The sequence below is a fragment of the Notolepis coatsorum genome (genome assembly GCF_963971535.1).
Source record: "Notolepis coatsorum genome assembly, chromosome: 1".
In the NCBI taxonomy this organism is placed as follows: domain Eukaryota; kingdom Metazoa; phylum Chordata; class Actinopteri; order Aulopiformes; family Paralepididae; genus Notolepis; species Notolepis coatsorum.
The window spans coordinates 142,139,588-142,161,438 of NC_140165.1; the positions used below are offsets into that span (position 1 = coordinate 142,139,588).

The 21,851-nt window shown below is 45.3% G+C and overlaps 1 protein-coding gene across 2 annotated transcripts in view; it reads left to right on the plus strand.

Annotated features, from left to right (window-relative positions):
- The window catches only part of ssbp2a (single stranded DNA binding protein 2a), a 298,038-nt gene that overhangs the window by 132,133 nt on the left and 144,054 nt on the right, over positions 1 to 21,851 (plus strand). For both annotated transcript variants that reach the window (XM_084334112.1, XM_084334113.1), the window contains exon 4: positions 16,953 to 17,037. In XM_084334112.1, the coding sequence (XP_084190238.1) occupies positions 16,953 to 17,037 (85 nt within the window). The remainder of the gene's footprint in view (positions 1 to 16,952; positions 17,038 to 21,851) is intronic.

Genomic DNA, 21,851 nt, shown 5'->3' on the forward strand with positions numbered 1-21,851 from the left:
GTGGCTTTCAACATAACTATCGGAAACCCAAGATATCTCGTGTGTGGCAGTGAAAGTGTTAATAGCATCACAATTTTAAGGCAGGTTGTAATTTGTTTACGGAATGTGTTGAAATGTTGGCAATATATGTATATGTTGTGTCTGTCCACTATGTTTGTTAATTTGTCATCTCCCCCCCCCCTATGTAAAGTGACCTTGGGTCTTCTGAAAGGCGTTATATAAAATAAAAGTTATTGTTATTATTATTAATATGTTTGCATCGTGTCAAGAGTGTGCAACCCTTCACTCCGGTATTCTCATTGTAGTCAGCAGCACCTCTCCGATATACTGCTGTGCATTCCTTCTCACACCTATCCTGCAAGGATATATCTGTCTTTGTTTATGGGGATGACACATCTTGCATAATTTCAACACATCGTTTTTAAGTGTAGGCTTATTCGCCACCCAATTGGTCGACATTAATGCAATTAAAAGCCCATTCACTTCAGTGTGAAAACTAAACTACAAACATACTATGGATGTGCTGATCCGATGCCTAGCATCGGTATCGGGCCGAGACTAGCTCAATTTGATGGATCGGTACCGCCTACGGATGGTCTGATCCATGAGTAAGTTGTCACAATGACAGCATCAGTCCTGTCTGTGTCCGCTGAGCTGTGTCCTCGTGTCTTGAGTCTCTCACCACATGTAACATAATCAGCTTTGAGTGATGTTTGATGATGAATATGATGAATAGTTTTATTTTCGGTCTTTGTTTACAGATAAATCAAAAACACACATGTGTGGACTTTCAAAAGGAAAAGAAAAAAAGAAAAAAATCACAAATGTACATATTCAAAGTAAGCTCACACACAAAATCCAAACTCAATGACCGAAAAAAGGAATAGGACGCTGAAGCACATGCTTATTTTTGCCTATGCTTTACAATTCTTAAAAACTAAATATACTTTAATATAAGAAAGACAATTTTAAAATATGCTGCAAGATATAATTTTTTTTCTTTTTCTTTAAGAGAAAAAAGAAAAGAGAAAATAAATGTTTGATGTTTTACTCAAAACTGTACTTTTATCCTTCAGGGCCTTTTTAAATCTCCCCTGAGAGGTACACAACTTCAACCCGTCACTAAGACTATTCCACAATTGAACTCCCAAAATTGAAACACATCTAGCTTTTACATTAGTTCTTACCTTTTTATATGTTTTAAGAATACACAACCCTCTTAAATTATACTTTCCTTCTCTTGGTTGAAAGAGACATTGAATACAAGCTGGTAGGTTCTTAGCACGAAAAATTATCTCCAAGGTTTTTATGTAAACCATATCTACAAATTTTAATGTGCAGGACTTTATGAATAATGGATTTGTCGATTCAAGATAACTAGCGTTATTTATTATTCTAACAGCTCTTTTCTGTAGTTTAATAATAGGATCTATATTTGTTTTATAAACATTCCCCCAGACCTCAACACAATATGACATGTATGGCACCACAAGTGAAAAATACAATATATGCAAAGATTTCTGGTTTAACAGCTCCCTTGTTTTGTACAGAATGCCAACAGATTTGGCTAATTTACCTTTGATATATTGTATATGTGGCTTACAACAGAGTTTGTGATCTATAATCACTCCTAAGAATTTTGTTTCATATACTCTTTCAATTTCGGTGCCATTTAAATTCAGTTTAATTTCACAGTCGGTATAGGAACATTCCATACATTTTGTTTTGTTTTCATTAAGAGACAACTTATTCCTATCAAACCATTTCTTTAACTTTATAAATTCCCTTTCTACTGTTTTCAATCATTCTTTTATGTCCTCCCCTGAACAAAGTAAATTAGTATCATCAGCAAACGTAACAATTTTCAAAATATTCAATACTGTAAAAATATCTTTTAAATAAAGTATAAATAACTTGGGTCCCAATACGGAACCCTGTGGAACACCACAAGTTACTCTTCTAAGATGTGATTCTGTATTATTAATATTTACATATTGAAACCTATTATCTAGATAACTTCTTAACCAATGATGAGTGACACCTCTTATTCCATACCGTTCCATTTTTTGTAAAAGCAGGGAATGATCAATTGTGTGAAAGGCTTTACGTAAGTCAATAAATACACCTATTGAGGGTTGTTTTTCATTAATTGCTGTTGATATATTTTCCACAAGATCTATTACTGCTAAGGATGTTGATCTATTGCTCCTAAAACCATATTGATGGTCACTCAATAATCCATATTTTTCAATAAAGCCATCAAGTCTATTTACAAAAAAAAAATCGAGTATCTTTGAAAATTGAGGTAGCAATGATATAGGTCTATAATTTGATATAGTATGTATGTCACCACTTTTAAAGAATTGGAACCACCTTGGCCATTTTCATTTCATCAGGAAAAATACCAGTCAAAAAGGATTTGTTACATATATAAGTGAATGGTTTGAGGACAGAGTCAAAGACTTCTTTTATAGTTGTCAATAGTATTACTATCAGTGGATTACTTTTTCTTAAACTTTCTAACCACTTCTAGCACATCACTCTCACAAACACCACCAAGGAACATTGAGTTGCTGTTTGATGGTGAATCAGAATACGTTTCACCATCTGTTGGGAGGTCAATTTCATTAGCCAAATTTGGGCCTACATTAACAAAATACTCATTAAACTCCTTTACAATTTCTATACTTTGAATAAATGTATTTACATTTTTTTCGAAGTATATTGGAAATTCCTTTTTACTGGACTTTTTAATCATGTCATTAAGCACACCCCAAGTAGCCTTAATATTATCTGTATGGATTTGCAACAAATGATTATAGTAGTATTTTTTTTGTGATCTCATAATATATGTCAATCTTTTTTTATAGTTTTTGTACTTGTCCTCCTTATCCTTTGTTCGATGTTTGATAAATTCCCTGTAGAGCCTGTTTTTCTTAGTGCAAGCTTTTTCCAGACCCTTTGTAACTGAGGGGTACAATTCCCTGACTGTATTGATAAGTATGGTATCATTAAACCACTACCGCTTTATGTACTTTAACTACTGGCCACACAGTACATGATATAGATATGATGAACACTTTCCCACCTGATGAAACCAAGTCCACACAAATGTATCCGTCGAATCTTTAATATATAGCAAAGGGTATATACAACGTTCACGTAATGACATTTATGATTTGAATGCACTTGTAAGGCAAATGAGTATTCGTAGGCAAATCAACATTGAATGTCCAATCTCTGGTTACGCAGGAAGCAAGTATACAACCTGGTTCTTTAGGGAACTATAGCGATGGTACTTAATGATTATAGCTGGATACACTAAAGGGGGTCCCGCTGGTTGTAAGTCAGTAGGGGGGGGGGGGGGGTTAGGAGAGCCGCTGGCGATATCCCATCTGGCCAACGATTTCTTGGGAGAATTCAGAGTGCTGAACACGGTGCCCACAGAACCTTGGTCCACAGATGAATACAGTTGGGCCCTCTTGTAGACGGTAGCTGCCGGTCCACAACGAAGAGACGTGAGGCGACCTCACTCGGGTTAGAGCGCCGTCTCACCTGGACTCCTCTCGGGGGTAGTTCCAACACTTACCAGTGTTGGCTGTTATCCATGGCATAATCAAAGCACCCAAAGCAAGTAGATAATCCAAGCCGTGTAGGGCTCGCCGTCGTCCGGGTAAGGTAATCCAATGTGCAGGTCCACTCGTCCTTGCCCAGAACTCCTCGGATGAAAGCACCACACGTGGTCTGCCCAGCCTGGTTAAGACTCTAGATAACGCGAGGAAAACGATGGGTATACTGCTCACTTTATAACTCTAACCGAACGATACACCATACATAATAGACTATTATTAACTTAATAGAAATACGTCCCACTCGACGGTATAGTGCCAAACTATGACAATTCAACTATTAATCCACACGATGTCTCAATGCCATTCTGAGGCCAAGTTGACCATACTGCACCACACGTGTATCGTGGGTGAGGCTTAACGTCTTGCCACTAGGTTGGAGGGTAAAGAACTAAGGGCTAAGGGAAGTTCTACTTTACTTGCGCCATATATATATGCGCTGTGAACAAATAGTACCATTCGTATTTCGGCAGACGTATTCCTACGCGGAACCGGGGCTAGTAACGACATGTTCGTCGGCACGATTGAACTTGAACCAAGGGGCTTGGCTGCTGGCGCCAAGTTCTTGTCCAATGAGAGAATGAAACTATTATGGGCTGTTAGTAGACCAAAGGGATATTCAGTGTATATGTACAAGGAATATACAAGGGATATCAAACGATATACAAATACTATTAAATATATATCCATAAATAAATATATATATTCGGTTTAATCTGATCCTTCACAACAGCCGCCCCCTAATTAGTCCCACCTAATTAGCTAAGCAGAGACAGATTGACCGCACTGTCTACCACTCAAGGTCCGCTGTAAGGGTCAGTCAACTCACAAAGTCATGGGGTCATGGTCGTCATCGATAGTGTCTGGGAGTCTGGGCAGTTCTATTAGCCTCGCCACGGGTTGTGTGTAAGTTCGCCCTTGGACGAGCACCTCAGCTGCTCGGACCTTGCCATCGGCACCGGTGATCACTTTGCTTACGCGGCCAGCCGGCCACATAGCTCTGGGTAGTGACTGGTCGATAATCATGACGACTGTTCCTTCTGTCAAATTGTCTCTCTCTTTTACCCACTTCTGGCGGGTCTGTAGAGACGGTAGGTAGTGGAGTAGAAAGCTGTTCCAAAACTTGTCAGCTAGTACTTGACTGTACCTCCACATTCTTCGGCCGTTCGCTTCTTCAGGCCTGTACATTGTCTGGGGTAGCGCGGGGTCCAGCCGCCCCATCAAGAGTGTGTTGGGGGTGACTGGGTCGACATCTGCTATATCACTGGAGACGTAGCCGAGGGGCTTGGAGTTCAATACTCCCTCGATCTCCGTGAGGACTGTCATTAGGACTTCTTCCGCCACAGTCTGGGCCCCAAGCACGGCGTACAGGGCTGTCTTTATAGAACGTACTTCTCGTTCCCAGGTTCCACCGAAGTGGGGTGCGTTCGGGGGATTAAACTGGAAGTCAATCTGGGATGGAGCGAGGTGGGTCTTAAGTTCTGGGCCCATAGCTTGGAAGCTCTCTCTCAGCTCTCTTTCTCCGCCTTTGAAGTTTGTCCCGTGATCAGACAACAATGTAGACGGTTTTCCTTTCCGTGATGTGAATCTTCGGAAGGCCATAGGGAATGAGTCTGTGCTCATGGTTGGAAGGAGTTCGATATGTATCGCTCTGGTGGTCATGCATTTGAATACAATACCCCACCGCTTCTCGGTTCCTCTTCCTTTCTTTATATACAACGGGCCAAAACAGTCCATGCCTGTGGAGTGGAATGGCTTGTCGCCGAGTCGGAGGCGACAGGGAGGTAGGTCAGCCATCCGGGGTATGCTGGGCTGCGCGCGCCACTTTCGGCAGTCTAGACAGGTTCGCTGGAAGCGTCGCACTGCTTCTCTCCCTTGAAGTATCCAATAGCGACGTCTGATCTCCGCGAAGACTCTCTCTGCTCCTGCGTGGTGTACATCCTCGTCGTATTTCTTTATGATCAGCTCTGTGACCTTGTGTCGGCTGTTCAAGACTATCGGGTACTTAACGTCATCCGGTAGATCGGGGGCTCTCCGCAGACGACCACCCACTCTGATGAGATTATGGGCGTCGCTCTCGGGTGCCAGGTGGAGCAATCTGCTGTCTGATGGGACGGGCTTTCCTCCCTGTAGACAGTCTAGCTCGTCGGGGAACGAGTCTCTCTGGGCTCGTTGTAGTAGAAGAAGTTCTGCTTCTTCGTAGTCAGCTGCTGAAATGTCGGCAGTGGGCTGAATCTCTGGGTGGTGCCACAGAAATGTCTTTAGTTGCGCACTCTGTAGGGTGAGGCAGTCATCTATGTTGGGGTCTGTGGAGGCGACTGTGCTCAGTCCACAGAACATAGGTTTCTTGTTCTCAACCTCCTCTTTACTCGCCTCCCGTGGGGTGGGCGTAGGCCACTCTCCTTCCGGGAGCTTGAGGAACTCTGGTCCGTCACTGTAGATGTTGTGACGGGTGAGGTCATCTAGGGACATTCCCCGGGTGATGACGTCAGCTGGGTTGTGTTTGGTGTCCACATACCGCCAGCTCGCTGCTTCTGTTAACTCTTGAATCTCGGTGACTCTGACTCCCACGAAGACTTTGTATCTGCATGAATCAGACTTGATCCATGTGAGTACTGTCGTGGAATCTGACCACAAGATTGTTCTGTGCACCGGAATGGTGAGTTCACGTTGGATTAACGTGGCTAGATGCGCTCCTGCTAGGGCTGCGCAGAGCTCTAGACGCGGGATAGATTGTTGCTTTCGTGGGGCTATTCTTGAGCGAGCCAGGATGAAAGCAGTGTGTATCTCTCCTCCCTTCTCTTGGGCACGCAAGTAGGCCACCGATCCATAGGCTACTTCGGAGGCGTCACTGAAGACGTGTAGATCCATCTTGCATGTCTCTGGCCTCACTGTGGGTGGGAAGTAGCTGCGGCGTATATTGACGCCTGGGAGTGAGCGGAGCTCCGTCTCCCACTCTCTCCATGTGGAGGCAAGGGGTGCGGGTATTGGGTCGTCCCAGCCCTGGTCCTTGTCCCATAGTGCTCGTACAATCATCTTTGCCCTGGTGGTGTAAGGTAGAATACATCCCAACGGGTCATATTGTCTGGCGAGTGTTCTGTACACACTCCGTCTGGTGGTCGGTATCGCCGTCGACCTTCCCTGCTCCGTGGTCAGGGGTTTGTGTCTATAGTGGAGCGAGTCTGTTTTGAAGCGCCAGACTAGTCCTAGTGTCATTTCTTGGGCTTCTCCTGGGATTGTCGCCATCCAGGTCTCGCTGCTGGCAGCCTTGTCCGCGGGGGAGAGGCTGCGCAATACGTGCGGGTCGCTGCTGGCCCACTGCCTGAGATCAAAGCCGCCTTTGATCAGGGAGGCGCGTAGCTTGAGTAGGAGAGCCTCGGCTTCTTCTTGGGTCGAAACGCTTTGTAAACAGTTGTCCACGTAGAAACTGTTCTTCACACTGTGTCGGACCTCTTCATCTGCTGCTGGGTCCTCTGCGACGTGTTTCTGCAGTGCAAATGTAGCACAGCACGGGCTGCATGTGGTTCCGAAGGGGAGGACTTCCCATTGGTAGATGGCTGGGTGCTCATCTCCGATCCTCTCTCTCCATAGGAACCGCAGTAGGGGCTTATCCTCCTCCACTAGTCTCACCTGCAGGAACATCCCTTTGATATCCCCGCTGATAGCCACCTTGTCCTGGCGGAAGCGTAGTAGCACGCCTAGTAGAGAGGGGCCGAGTGTGGGGCCGGGCAAGAGCTCTTTATTCAGATTCTGGGATCCGATCTGGTAGCTGCAGTTAAACACAATGCGATCCTTGCCGTTGTGGTGGACCTTGTGGTGCGGCACGTACCATGATTCGGTCGTCTGATCGGCCTCTTTAATGTCAATCTTCATTACGTGTCTCGCTGTGATTAGCTTCTCAATCTCAGCGCGGTACACACTCTCTTGAGCGGGGTCTTTGGCTAGGCGCCGCTCTGTGTTCAATAGATACCGCTCCGTAGCTTCTTTCGTGGCGTGAAAGGTGGGCATTCCCTCTCGCCTCAGGAGTGGAGTTGCGTATCTCATCACTCCGTTGACTGTGACTCTCTTTGTCCCTTGCTCGAGGAGGTTTATGGCGTAAATGTCTTCTTTAGAACGAATGTCTTTCTTTTCGTTCTTAAAGGGCATTGTCTCTAGTGTCCATAGCCTCTCGACATGCTGCAGGAGAGTGGTGTCTTCTTCTGTCACTCTGGAGTGGAGGCAGCTAGTGGCTGCTGTTCGGTTGAGAGATTTAGCGAGGGGGCCTTGTAGTGTCCATCCTAGGCGGGTCTCGACTGCTGCAGGACAGCCTCTGGGTCCTGTATGGACCCGGTCTATCGGGACTATGAGGTCTGCATGGTCGGAGCCTATCAGCAGGGTCGGGGTGGCGCCGTCTATGAGCGGGATAGGTAGTTGACGCAGGTGCACATATTTATCCATCAGCTTGGCGATGGGGTAGGTGTACTGTGATAGTCCTATTTCTTGGCTGGTGAAAGCATTTGTAATCCTATACCGTCGCTCTGGCTGCCCGCTTGCTGCGATAGTGAAGGAGCCATTCTCGCCTTTTATCGTCTTTAAATCTCTTCTTATTGTCCGAATCGTCATTTGGTTCTCGCTCCCCCGCAGTCCCAGCTGGGCCGCAGCGGACGCGAGCAGAAGGGTCTTCTCTGACCCGTCATCAAGGACGGCGTAAGTGTCCATGACTTTATCTTGGTAGCTCAATGTTACACGGACTACCTTTAAGAGCACTTGGGCGCCGCTGCTGCTGGCGGGGTCAATGTACATGACACTTGCCTTGGTGCTGCTCGATGGTGCAGGTGCAGGCTTTCTTCTGTTACTGTCGTGTAGGACATCTAGGTGGGCTCCGTCACACCGACTGCACCTCTTCTTTAGGCGGCACTCGGCTGCCATGTGACTGCGCGCACATCGGTAACAGCGCCTGTTGGACTTTATCCATTGACTCACTTCTTCTGCATTCATCTTTGTGAACAGGTCACATTGTGACAGCCAGTGTTCCTTCTCGCAGTACGGGCACACCATCTTCCACTTCTCTTTTCTCGAGGGGGTACTGTGGTTCTTACTGCTCGGTACTGATTCTGATTGGTGCATGACAGTCACCGATCTTCTTCCATCGTTTATTCTCCTGGGTCCCTCTCTGGAGCTTGGTGTGCTCCGCACGAACGTATCCAGTCGTAAGCTGCTGACTTCTCTCGCCAGGAAGTCGGCTAGATCGAGGAGGGATGGTTCGGGACCGTTAGGATCACGGTGGTCTCTCTGCCGCCTAAAGCGCTCTTGTCTGGCGGGTGGCAGCTTCTCTAAAATCCTCTCGACGTTAGAGTTGGCGTATAGCTCGTGCATACCCTTTTCTCGTTGCGCTCCCAGCATCCCTACCAGGGACTGCACTTTTATAGACAGGTCGTCTAATGAGCGATTGTCTGTTGCTGGGGGTAGGCGGTCAATATGCCTTATCTCTTGGATTACGTAATCCCATATACGTCCATATCTCTGGTCCAGCGCTGCTAGAGCCGCGGTGTATGGGGTCGTAGAGGTGGCATAGGCTAGCGCTATATTGTGCGCTCGGGGTACTTTCAGGTGCTTCAGTAATATTGCATATTTGTGACGTTCATCAACGACATCCACCATCATTGTCTCTAAGCACATTCGGAGCTCCGTGTACTGTGCCCGATTCTCATGGGTGAAGTCTGGGATGGTCGGTGTGGCAATGTATGACGCCGTGGATGGCTGATACATCGGCGAGCGTTGGGGGAGAGGCCTCCTAGGCGAGTCTCCTCTTGCGCCTCTCTGTGGGCTGGTACCGGCAGGGTACCATGGCCCGCTGGTCCAGGTGCTATTCCTCGGGGCTGGTCGTGCGTCGTGCTCACCCGTGAATAGAGTCGGGGGTCTGTAGCGCAGCGCCGCGGGGGTATAGCCTGGGCTGTACTGGACCTCCTGGTCCGGTGGAGTACTGTGCTGTCGTCGGGCTTGGTTCTCCTCCTCTCCCTCTTCTTCTTCTATCAGGTCCTCTAGATCCTGTAGTCGTTTATTTAGCTTCTCCGCAGTGTATGCTGCTCCTTCCTTGTAGCTGGGTCTCGCTTGGACCGGTCGGGGAAGGGGGTCTGCGGGGGGTATAGGCTTGGTCTGTTGGTCAAGTTCAGGTTCGCTTGCTCGGTTAGGAGACGCTGCCCTTGACTGTTGTCTCGACGAGTTCCTTGAACCCCTGGCGGAGGGAGAGGGTGTTGCCTTGAGGATCAGCTGCTCCATTAGTTGCGCTTGTAGCTTGTCGCGCTCGGCTTGTAGTCTGTCGCGCTCGGTTTCGCGCTGGATGAGAGCGAGGTCGCGCTCTGCTTCTCTTTGGGCACCGGCAGCGGCACGCTGGGTGTCTGCTCGGTCTCTTGCCATATTCTCTTCCGTCTGAAGGCGTCTCATCTCCAGGCGTATGCGCTCTTCTTCGCTCCGTTGCTGTGTCTGGAGTCGATCGCGTTCACCCTGAAGTCGATCGCGTTCACCCTGGAGTCGATCGCGTTCGGTAGAGGCTGTCAGGCTGACGAGGAACGCCTGTGATAGCATCCTCTCCGCTTCGCTGGGGGAAGACGGTTGTAGAGGTGAGCCGCTCCTGGCGGTACTCGTTGGGGAGTCCTGGAGCTCTATCTCCTCGGCGCTCTCCTCCTCTTCTTCCGTGCAGAGTTCTCTCTCTGTAGGGTTGTCTTCCTCCCGGGGCTGGTCGGGGACTACTTCTTCGGTATTGGCGGGGGGTAAAGGCATGTCAGCTCCCTCCTGGTCCCCACCGTGAGCTTGGTCAGTTACATTAGAACCCACTAGGGCCTCTGTGGTCGGGGTAACCTGGTCGTTAAGGTCAGACATAATTTTACTTTCTACTTTTACCGCGTTTACCGTTTGTAGAAGGCTAGGTAGTTGACTGACAGCGTAATCCTCTAAGTACGGAGGTGGCTGTCGTCTGCGCCGCGGGCGTTCTACGTTAGGAGGACCGTTTCGTGGAGTGTTCATCATAGGCCATTTCAATATTAATAACACTATATTAATATTACACTAGTTACCCTCCGGCTCGAAGGACCAATTGTAACTGAGGGGTACAATTCCCTGACTGTATTGATAAGTATGGTATCATTAAACCACTACCGCTTTATGTACTTTAACTACTGGCCACACAGTACATGATATAGATATGATGAACACTTTCCCACCTGATGAAACCAAGTCCACACAAATGTATCCGTCTAATCTTTAATATATAGCAAAGGGTATATACAACGTTCACGTAATGACATTTATGATTTGAATGCACTTGTAAGGCAAATGAGTATTCGTAGGCAAATCAACATTGAATGTCCAATCTCTGGTTACGCAGGAAGCAAGTATACAACCTGGTTCTTTAGGGAACTATAGCGATGGTACTTAATGATTATAGCTGGATACACTAAAGGGGGTCCCGCTGGTTGTAAGTCAGTAGGGGGGGGGGGGGGGTTAGGAGAGCCGCTGGCGATATCCCATCTGGCCAACGATTTCTTGGGAGAATTCAGAGTGCTGAACACGGTGCCCACAGAACCTTGGTCCACAGATGAATACAGTTGGGCCCTCTTGTAGACGGTAGCTGCCGGTCCACAACGAAGAGACGTGAGGCGACCTCACTCGGGTTAGAGCGCCGTCTCACCTGGACTCCTCTCGGGGGTAGTTCCAACACTTACCGGTGTTGGCTGTTATCCATGGCATAATCAAAGCACCCAAAGCAAGTAGATAATCCAAGCCGTGTAGGGCTCGCCGTCGTCCGGGTAAGGTAATCCAATGTGCAGGTCCACTCGTCCTTGCCCAGAACTCCTCGGATGAAAGCACCACACGTGGTCTGCCCAGCCTGGTTAAGACTCTAGATAACGCGAGGAAAACGATGGGTATACTGCTCACTTTATAACTCTAACCGAACGATGCACCATACATAATAGACTATTATTAACTTAATAGAAATACGTCCCACTCGACGGTATAGTGCCAAACTATGACAATTCAACTATTAATCCACACGATGTCTCAATGCCATTCTGAGGCCAAGTTGACCATACTGCACCACACGTGTATCGTGGGTGAGGCTTAACGTCTTGCCACTAGGTTGGAGGGTAAAGAACTAAGGGCTAAGGGAAGTTCTACTTTACTTGCGCCATATATATATGCGCTGTGAACAAATAGTACCATTCGTATTTCGGCAGACGTATTCCTACGCGGAACCGGGGCTAGTAACGACATGTTCGTCGGCACGATTGAACTTGAACCAAGGGGCTTGGCTGCTGGCGCCAAGTTCTTGTCCAATGAGAGAATGAAACTATTATGGGCTGTTAGTAGACCAAAGGGATATTCAGTGTATATGTACAAGGAATATACAAGGGATATCAAACGATATACAAATACTATTAAATATATATCCATAAATAAATATATATATTCGGTTTAATCTGATCCTTCACAACACCCTTGGTTAGCCATGGTTTCACCGTCTTTTTAGGATTTTGTCTGCACTCCTTCAATGGACAATGTCGGTCGTAATGTGACAAAAATGTACCCAAAATGCATTGTATGCCTCATTTGTATCCTCTACATAAACCTCCTGCCAATCATGACTAAAAAAGTCTGCCTTCAGAGCCAGTATTGCTTCAGGTGATTTTTTCCTAACCAAATTGTGTGAATTCCTATTTGTTCTTATTTTATTATTTATTCTTCATTTCAAACACAGCAAAGACAGGCAAATGATCACTTACATCAGCCACTAATAGTCCACTTATTATCTTATCATCCATTACATTTGTAAAAATATTGTCAATCAGTGTTGCACTGTCCTTTGTTATTCTGCTAGGTTTTACAATTAGGGGATAGAAACTCAAACTAGTTTCAAGTTTCAAGTTTCTGTGTTCTGAGTCCCCTCCTCTACTCCCTGTACACACACGACTGTGTGGCTCAGCGGAGTAGCAATACAATCGTCAAATTTGCTGACGACACAGTGGTGGTGGGCCTGATCTCTGCCAACGACGAGAGGGCCTACCTGGAAGAGGTCAAGGTCCTGGCGGGATGGTGCCAGGAAAACAGCCTCTCCCTGAACGTCAGCAAAACAAAGGAGATGATTGTGGACTTCAGGAGGTCGGGGGTCAAGGACTACAGCCCCCTCAGCATCGACGGGGCACCGGTTGAGAGAGTCAACAGCTTCAAGTACCTCGGAGCCCACATATCCGAGGACTTGACATGGACCATACACATTAACAGTGTGGTGAAGAAGGCACGACAACGCCTCTACTTCCTCAGGCGCCTAAGGAAGTTCCAAGTCAGCCAGAAGATCCTTAAGAACTTCTACTCATGTACAATAGAGAGCATCTTGACCGGCAACATCACCTCCTGGTTTGGGAATAGCACTGCAAAAGACCAAAGCAGACTACAAAGAGTGACACGTTCAGCCGAACGCACAATTGGAGGGGGGCTCCCCACCCTCCAGAACATTTACTACAAGCGTTGCAAGGGGAAGGCTAAGAGAATTATTAAGGACTCGAGCCACCCGAACAACTGCCTCTTTGAACTGCTGCCGTCAGGCAAGCGATACAGGAGTCTCAAGGCGAGCACAGAAAGACTCAGAAGTAGCTTCTATCCCCAGGCCATCAGGCTGCTAAACGAACAATGAATGAACACTACACAACAACAACCACCAAACACACATAGCACACACATCCACACGCACACACTCACTTTAAACAAACACACTGTAGCACCCACTACACACACTTTATAGCACACACCCACTTTAAACAAACACACTGTAGCACCCACTCCCCACACTTTATATTTATGGATGAAGGATTGCACTACAACTCGTACACCTTACTGTAAATTATACCTAAAATTGTACCTCATCCCATTTCTGCTTGCACTAGATAGTACTGTACATTAGTACACTGCATAGTATTGTGTATTGTATATTATATGGTAACTCAGAACATTGTACATATGTCTATACCGAACAACTGTGACCTCATTTTCTTCTTCTAAATTCATGCTATATTATGTTATTATGTTATTTGATACTATCTTGTCTAGCACAGTCTCTGGAGCGTAACAGTAAGAAGCATTTTGTATGAAAGTATTCTGTACTTCTGTATGACAACTATTAAAGAACTTGAACTTGAACTTAATAGTTGTCATACAGAAGTACAGAATACTTTCATACAAAATGCTTCTTACTGTTACGCTCCAGAGACTGTGCTAGACAAGATAGTATCAAATAACATAGTATAGCATGTAATTTAGAAGAAGAAATTGAGGTCACAGTGTTCGGTATAGACATATGTACAATGTTCTGAGTTACCATATAATATACAATACTATGCAGTGTACTAATGTACAGTACTATATAGTGCAAAGCAGAAATGGGATGAGGTACAATTTAGGTACAATTTACAGTAAGGTGTACGAGTTGTAGTGCAATCCTTCATCAATAAATATAAAGTGTGGGGAGTGGGTGCTACAGTGTGTTTGTTTAAAGTGGGTGTGTGCTATAAAGTGTGTGGAGTGGGTGCTACAGTGTGTTTGTTCAAGTGAGTGTGTGCGTGTGGATGTGTGTGCCACGTGCGTTTGGTGGTTGTTGTTGTGTAGTGTTCATTGTTCGTTCAGCAGCCTGATGGCCTGGGGATAGAAGCTTCTTCTGAGTCTTTCTGTGCTCGCCTTGAGACTCCGGTATCGCTTGCCTGACCGCAGCAGTTCAAAGAGGCAGTTGTTCGGGTGACTGGAGTCTTTAATGATTCTCTTAGCCTTGCCCTTGCAACGCTTGTTGTAAATGTTCTGGAGGGTGGGGAGCCCCCCTCCAATTGTGCGTTCGGCTGAACGTGTCACTCTTTGTAGTCTGCTTCGGTCTTGTGCAGTGCTATTCCCAAACCAGGAGGTGATGTTGCCGGTCAAGATGCTCTCTATTGTACATGAGTAGAAGTTCTTAAGGATCTTCTGACTGACTTGGAACTTCCTTAGGCGCCTGAGGAAGTAGAGGCGTTGTCGTGCCTTCTTCACAACACTGTCAATGTGTGTGGTCCATGTCAAGTCCTCGGATATGTAGGCTCCGAGGTACTTAAAGCTGTTGACTCTCTCAACCGGTGCCCCGTCGATGCTGAGGGGGCTGTAGTCCTTGACCCCCGACCTCCTGAAGTCCACAATCATCTCCTTTGTTTTGCTGACGTTCAGGGAGAGGCTGTTTTCCTGGCACCATCCCGCCAGGACCTTGACCTCTTCCAGGTAGGCCCTCTCGTCGTTGGCAGAGATCAGGCCCACCACCACTGTGTCGTCAGCAAATTTGATGATTGTATTGCTACTCCGCTGAGCCACACAGTTTATTATCAACAAATTCCTTAGATTTTGTATGTTCATTAGATTTCATCAAATCAATATTGAAGTCACCACAAATAAAAATCACCTTATCCTTATGCATTACATATAATTCAGAAGTATTCTTATTAAATTGATCAATACATGACCCTGGTGTTCTGTAAATGCAACTAATTAATATATTTTTGGATCTTTCAACATATTACACATGTTACACATTCCATCAAATTGTCAATAACTGTTTTTTTCAATTACTTTACACTTAAATTCAGACATCACAAACAGGGCAACACCCCCTGCCTTTTTGTTGACCCTGTTTTTCCAAAACATTTCATAGCCCTCTAATCCCCCTTGAAGTTCTTTGTCACTTCTCAACCAAGTCTCAGAAATTGCTATTACACTAAACTTATTTTTAAACTGTTGAAGGTACTTTTAAATTTTTGAGAAATGTCTGTAGAGACTCCTACTATTGAAATGAATCACTGAAAACCCCTCAGTTTTTACTTTTGAATTGAACTTGTCTTCTGAATAATATTCACAATTCAAATCAATGTTCTGGTAGAAGTGGTGTTAACAGAATTCGGCTATAGGGCGACAATAATGTGGTCAAGAGGCATGGTTTCTATCTTGAGCCCTTAATCGGCGTGGTTTATTATTCACATGGAAAGCAGCAGTTCTACAGGTCTTCTCTCACTGAGAGACATGGGGGGAGAGAAAGAAGGGGGAGGAGACACAGCTACTTATACTCGTCACCTGGTAGTACTCCTGAGTGTCTCCGCCTAGAACGCCCTCTAGTGGACACAGATATATATGCAGGTAGACAGACACTAGTGTGAACAGTTACATATGCAGTTAGACAGTTACTAACAATCCTACACAGAGCCTCTACCTTCAACAAGTGGATCTCTGGATCAATGTCATGGTCTAACTCATAAAGTTTGTGGTCTTGAAAGACTTTAAATCTGTGTATTCACACATTGTCTCATGTCAGATTTTTCACTCACAAATATTTCACAACCCACCCAAAATACAAAAGCAAACAGTAGAAACATATGACCTTCCCTGATCCAGCACTTTGCCAAAGCATTTGTTATTTTCATTTATATTGATCAAGTTCTTTTATGTCTCTAACGGCTATTACTCTGGCTAGTTCAGGTGTACCATTCAGCCGTATCATTACTCTGCAGTTCCTTGTCCAAGTGTCCTGGATTTGATTAGCCTTTCGCAGGATTCTAGCTTGTCTTGCAATTTCACCATTTTGTCTTTGTGAGATGCTCATTTACATATACACCTGTATCCTTCAATTTCTTTCCCATCCATAGCACCTACATTTTGTGTTTTCTACTCACAAATCTGATGATGATGTTTGGCCTTTTGTTTTGTCTGTGGGGTTGGTTTTGCCTGGTGTTTTGTCTTTGACAAACAGCCATGTTTCCGCTGTCCAAAGGGATGCCTTTGTTGTTGAAAAAGTGTATAACTTGCTGTTCCAATGAATGTTGCTCTTCTCTTGGTGCATCCTCACCTTTCCTGTCCCCTGCTGCGGCCCTTGCATAGCTGCGGTGGGTTGTCTCAAGCCCAGATATCACAATGTCATCAAGCCTGGAGCACTGCTCCAAGTCGTCAATCCTTTGTTCCATCAGTTCAATCTTCTGGTCCCTTTGGTTGATTGTGGCCTTCAACTCAATTGTCCTTGTTAAAAATACACCAACTTGCAAAGATTTACCCAAAAACTGGAAATAAACATTACTTTGCCATCAGTGGTGATCTAATTCTGTATGGATGGCACCGCATTTTGGTGATTTCTAAAGGATTGTAAAGTATTTCAGGAAACACTGAACAGGGGAAAGGTATCGGCAGCCATCTTGATTTATTTATTCTTTATTATTAGGGCCTAACTGTTTCTCTTATTTGTGGTTCCCAATATCTCTCTCTCCCATTGGTTCCCTGCCCATGTTCCGGCTCCTGCAGTGTATTCTGGGACCTGTACTGTGCCGCCCCTGAGAGGAGAGAGTCGTGCGAACACTCCAGCGAGGCCAAGGCCTTCCATGACTATGTAAGTACTTTTAAGTATCGACTGATACAACGAATACTCATCTGATCCATTACTTCTACTGATATAGACGTTAACCATTCGTTCAGGATTACTGGACCAAAGCGTGATTTTTCACCATTAGCGAGATGTAAAAAAAAAAAATCTGTGTCAAAAATGCATACGAATCACGTTGCTTTGCTGTGATATCTGCCGTGTAGCACGTGTTGCTCTTGGTATCGGATTTTAGCATTGGGGGAATTCTCCCGATACCAATGTCCTGTTTCATACGATAGGAGTATTGGCCTCTGTGAATCCTGACTGTTATACACCTCCCTGCGGCATAGCGGCAGGCTGTGATTGACGTGGGTTTGATTGTCAGACTTGCGCAGCAGAGGAGGGGCGGGTCTTAATTAGGTAAAACGCTGCTGCATGATTTATGTGTGGCACTGGCTGGAACACATACCCATCATGGGTTTTACTGCTTCCCTTCATACCTCCATGTTGGCATGCTGACAAACTGCACGAGCACGCACACACACACACACACACGCACGCACACATACACACATGCACACACACACACTGTCTGTCTCTCTCTCTGTCTCTCTCTGTCTCTCTCTCTCTCTCTCTCTCTCTCTCTCTACCTCTCTCTACCTCTCTCTACCTCTCTCTACCTCTCCTCCCCCACGAGAAAGTCAAGGCATCACAAAGCAAAACCCCCAACATTGGTTACTAGTAGGTTAGAAGTAGTCAGTACTGCAGTACTGTATATACTGTATCACTGCTCACTGTTTTGTGAGGATCAATTGTTGGCTCCCAACACTTGAGTCAGTCTGTATGCTGGACAGGCAACATGGTGGAAACCTTGTTTATTGTTCTGCTCGCTCGCTGTGGCTGACTTCTCTGTTGTATTTCCTGTACTTATAGTTGACTCAGTCATCAGGGGCTATTCAGTTACTGGAACACTCTTCAGTATTTCCAGTGGGGATGCCTCCCTAATTTGTGGATTGGTCAATGAATCAGCCATTACAGTTGTATTCTTTGTTAATTGATCTTTTGATTATTGGCCATTAGTCGTTACTGGAAAATTATAATTGCATATCTTCCATCACAATAACTTTCACAAATATGCTTTCGTTTTTCTTAACCCTTTCACTACCACACTACCAAAGGGTTAACCCTTTCACTGCGACAATACATAAGGTTAACCCTTTCACAGCCACACGACAAAGGGTTAACCCTTTCACTACTTTTAAGCACCTTGGGTCTCCTGAAAGGTGCTATATAAATGTAAGATATTATTATTATTATTATTACAAGATACAAGATACGTTAATGCCACACAACTATGGTTGGTGGTAATTGTTTGTGGTACAGCATGTTATTTAAGCACTGGGACATCAACATGGAACATCAAACGCCCCCCTCCCCCCTCCCACCTCCCAATCCCCACAATAAATACATAAATACATACTGGACATGGACAGTCACATATAACAAGTGTCAGTTAGTGTCAATTCAGCTCATGTTCATTTCAGTTCGGATGCTTGCTCTTGCTCGTCTGTGCGAGCCAGGGTGTTTAGGGTTCGGACTGCTGTGGGGAAAAAGCTGTTTGTGAAGCGTGTGTGTCTGGTTGAAATTGACCTGTAGCGACCTGAGGGCATGCGCTGGAATAAGTGGTGTGCTGGGTGAGAGGGATCGTTGACTATTTTACCAGAGAGGGTGACTGTGCGTGAGGTGTAGATGGAGTCCAGAGAGGGGAGGGGGCAGCCAATTATTTTGGAGGCTGTCTTGGTGATGCGTTGGAGTTTGTGTTTGGTGTGTTTGTCAGTGGAACCGTACCAGACTGATGGATGAGGTGAGGATGCTTTGAATTATGGCAGTGTAGAATTGGACCAGCAGGTGTTGTTGGACTCTGTACTTCCTCAGTTAACCGTCTGTAGTGTGGTAGTGAAAGGGTTAACCTTCTGTAGTGTGGTAGTGAAAGGGTTAAGCAGAGGTCCATCAGCGGCAGAACAATAGGTTCTGATGAAATCTACACTACTAGAAAGTAATGTGGATTAAGTCCTGTGACTGTTATAAGTCAATAGGGAGGTGTAGTCTGACGTCACTTTCGTTTCCCGCGTGGTCCACCCGTATAGGGATTTATCATTGGGAAATTATATTATCGGCTATTGTAATAATTCTGCCTCATGAACATTGGAAAGCTTTCCATTTTTGCACAAAATGAGTTCCCTTCTATCACTAACATTATTGTTTAAGCATTTTTGGTTGAAATAAAATTATACGTAATTATTTTACGATTATTTGCTAAGTGTTTCACGTTGAGCTATAGATTGTGGATGAATACACACAGAAAGGTACACCATGCCAATGTTCATGTTTTATTTGTTTTAAACGAGATGATTTAGAAATGTGTCCATTGGAAATACATTGCAATTTCAAGCGAGGTGGACCGGCCGGAGATGTTATAGAGACGTTTCTTCAGTCGAGGACAGTCCAGTGAGGTGGTGACTGAGGGGGAGGAGGGGGAAGGGGTGGTCTTTGAGGTTGAAGTGGGGGGGTTGTTATTTTCTCTCTGTAGCCTGGAGTCTGACTCATCAGATTTGACTGCTGTGGTTTATTGAGACGCATTGTGGGAAGTGCACAGGTCAGAGCTTTCTGCCTACCCCAGCAGGACTCTCTCTCTCTCTCTTTCTTCATCTCCCTTATTCTCTCTCTTTCTCTCTCTTTCTTCATCTCCCTTATTCTCTCTCTCCCTTATTCTCTCTCTCAATTCTCTCTCTTGATTCTCTCTCTTGATTCTGTCTTTCTCTCTCTCTCTTTTCCTCTGTCTCTCTCCCTTACGCTCTCTTGATTTTCTCTATCTCTCTGTATCTCTCTCTTTCTCTTTTGCCTGCAATCCTGAACCTGCTGGGGGCCTTTATCGTCTTGTAGTAGTAGTAGTGTGTGTGTGTGTGTGTGTGTGTGTGTGTGTGTGTGTGTGTGTGTGTGTGTGTGTGTGTGTGTGTGTGTGTGTGTGTGTGTGTGTGTGTGTGTGTGTGTGTGTGTGTGCGGGCATGTGTGTGTGTGTGCGGATGATGTTGCTGATGCTGGAGATGATGATGATGATGATGATCTGGGTGATGAATAGGCACCCGGGGAGGGAGGCTGCTTGTGGTGATGTCATCCTGGCTCTGGGGAGCGAAACTGGAGGACACCTCGACCTTAGAGAGAGAGAGAGTAAGAGAAAGAGAGAGAGAGAGAGAGAGAGAGAGAGAGAGAGAGAGAGAGAGAGAGAGAGAGAGAGAGAGAGAGAGAGAGAGAGAGAGAGAGAGAGAGAGAGAGAGAGAGAGAGAGAGATGAACAGATTAAGAGATGGAGAGAGGAAGGGAAGGCAAAAGGAAGGAGAAACAGTGACGGGATTGGAATTATAAAGACTGGGTTAGAGAAACACAAAACAAGAGCACTACTAGAATGGCATTTAAAGAGAAACAATATGCCAGTGTTTAAAGAGAGACAATACTCTGGCATTAAAGGAAAGACAATACTATGGTGTTTAATGAGAGACAATACTCTGGTGTTTAATGAGAGACAATACTCTGGCATGTAAAGAGAGACAATACTCCAGCATTTAAAAAGAGACAATAGTCGCCAACCTGTAAACCTGCCCAGTGAGACCGCTGAGGAAAGAGAGGTAGACATTTCATCATGCTATTTCAATCAACATTCAACAACAAAAATCATATAATAATTATTGTCTCCAGATAAAATCCACGATCTCCCCTCTTTATCTTTAATAAATACATCAAGTCAGGGTCCGTATTTCTTAATGTAGCAGGTAAAGGCCACCAGCGACACCCAGTTCTTCCACTTCCTGCTGCAGTGTAATCAGCTCGTTGTAATTAGAGCCACTCTAATTAGAACAGGGTCATTTTCAATTAAGTGTTCTAATGCACCGCTGTGTTCTCAGATCAGAGGAGCTATCCACAGATTTGCCAGTCCACTGTAAAGAGATAAGGGAACAGCTATGCTGCACACAGCTGAAAAAAGTGACGTGGGCCTCTTTATTTTACCCCCCCCCTTCCCTGACTTTGAGGCTGATGAAGATTTTAATAAGACGTTTTGGCAGTAATTATTTTCAGATAACTAATTACTGAGTGAGAGACTAATTAATGTCGGGGAGCTCAGGCACGCCAGTGCCCTTCTTTCTCTGATAATTGATAGGATTGTGACAAAGGCTTTAGTCTTGATTTGAGTGATTATCTCGGTCTGATGAGTGTCTCTCTGCACAGTATCGTGATCAAAGCAACATACTTTTAATTGAAATGATGAGCTTTGTGTTGATTTATGTAATTATCTTATTGTATGAGGTTTTTGTTTGCCTGTGCAGGGTTTTGTGCATGGTCTGTATGATTGACTGATTGATTGATTGATTCATTTGTTTTTTGTTTTTGTATTTATTGTATGTAGTAACATATGCTTTCAAGCCAGGTGTGAGATCCGGCTGGTTTTTCAATGTGTACATAATGTAAATATCTGTAGATGACAGCATCTACTCTTAGATCTCAAATGAGGAGGACAGTATCATTCGTGTGTGTTTTCAAGTTAGACTGGGGAAGCCACGGACAGACAGAGCGGAGAGCAGATGAGGATTTGGGCTGTGCGCCAACGTCGTCAGCCAAGTTGTTAACACCAACAACTGATAGCCGCTGGTGGGGAAGATTTGGTCAGAGAGAGAGAGAGCTATGGGGAAGAGATAGAAAGGGCGTTAGAGTGGGTCAGTAGGTGACAAGAGCCGTTGCCATGGCATCGTGTCACTTAGTAACGAGAGAAGGGGGTGGCTACGGGGAGGG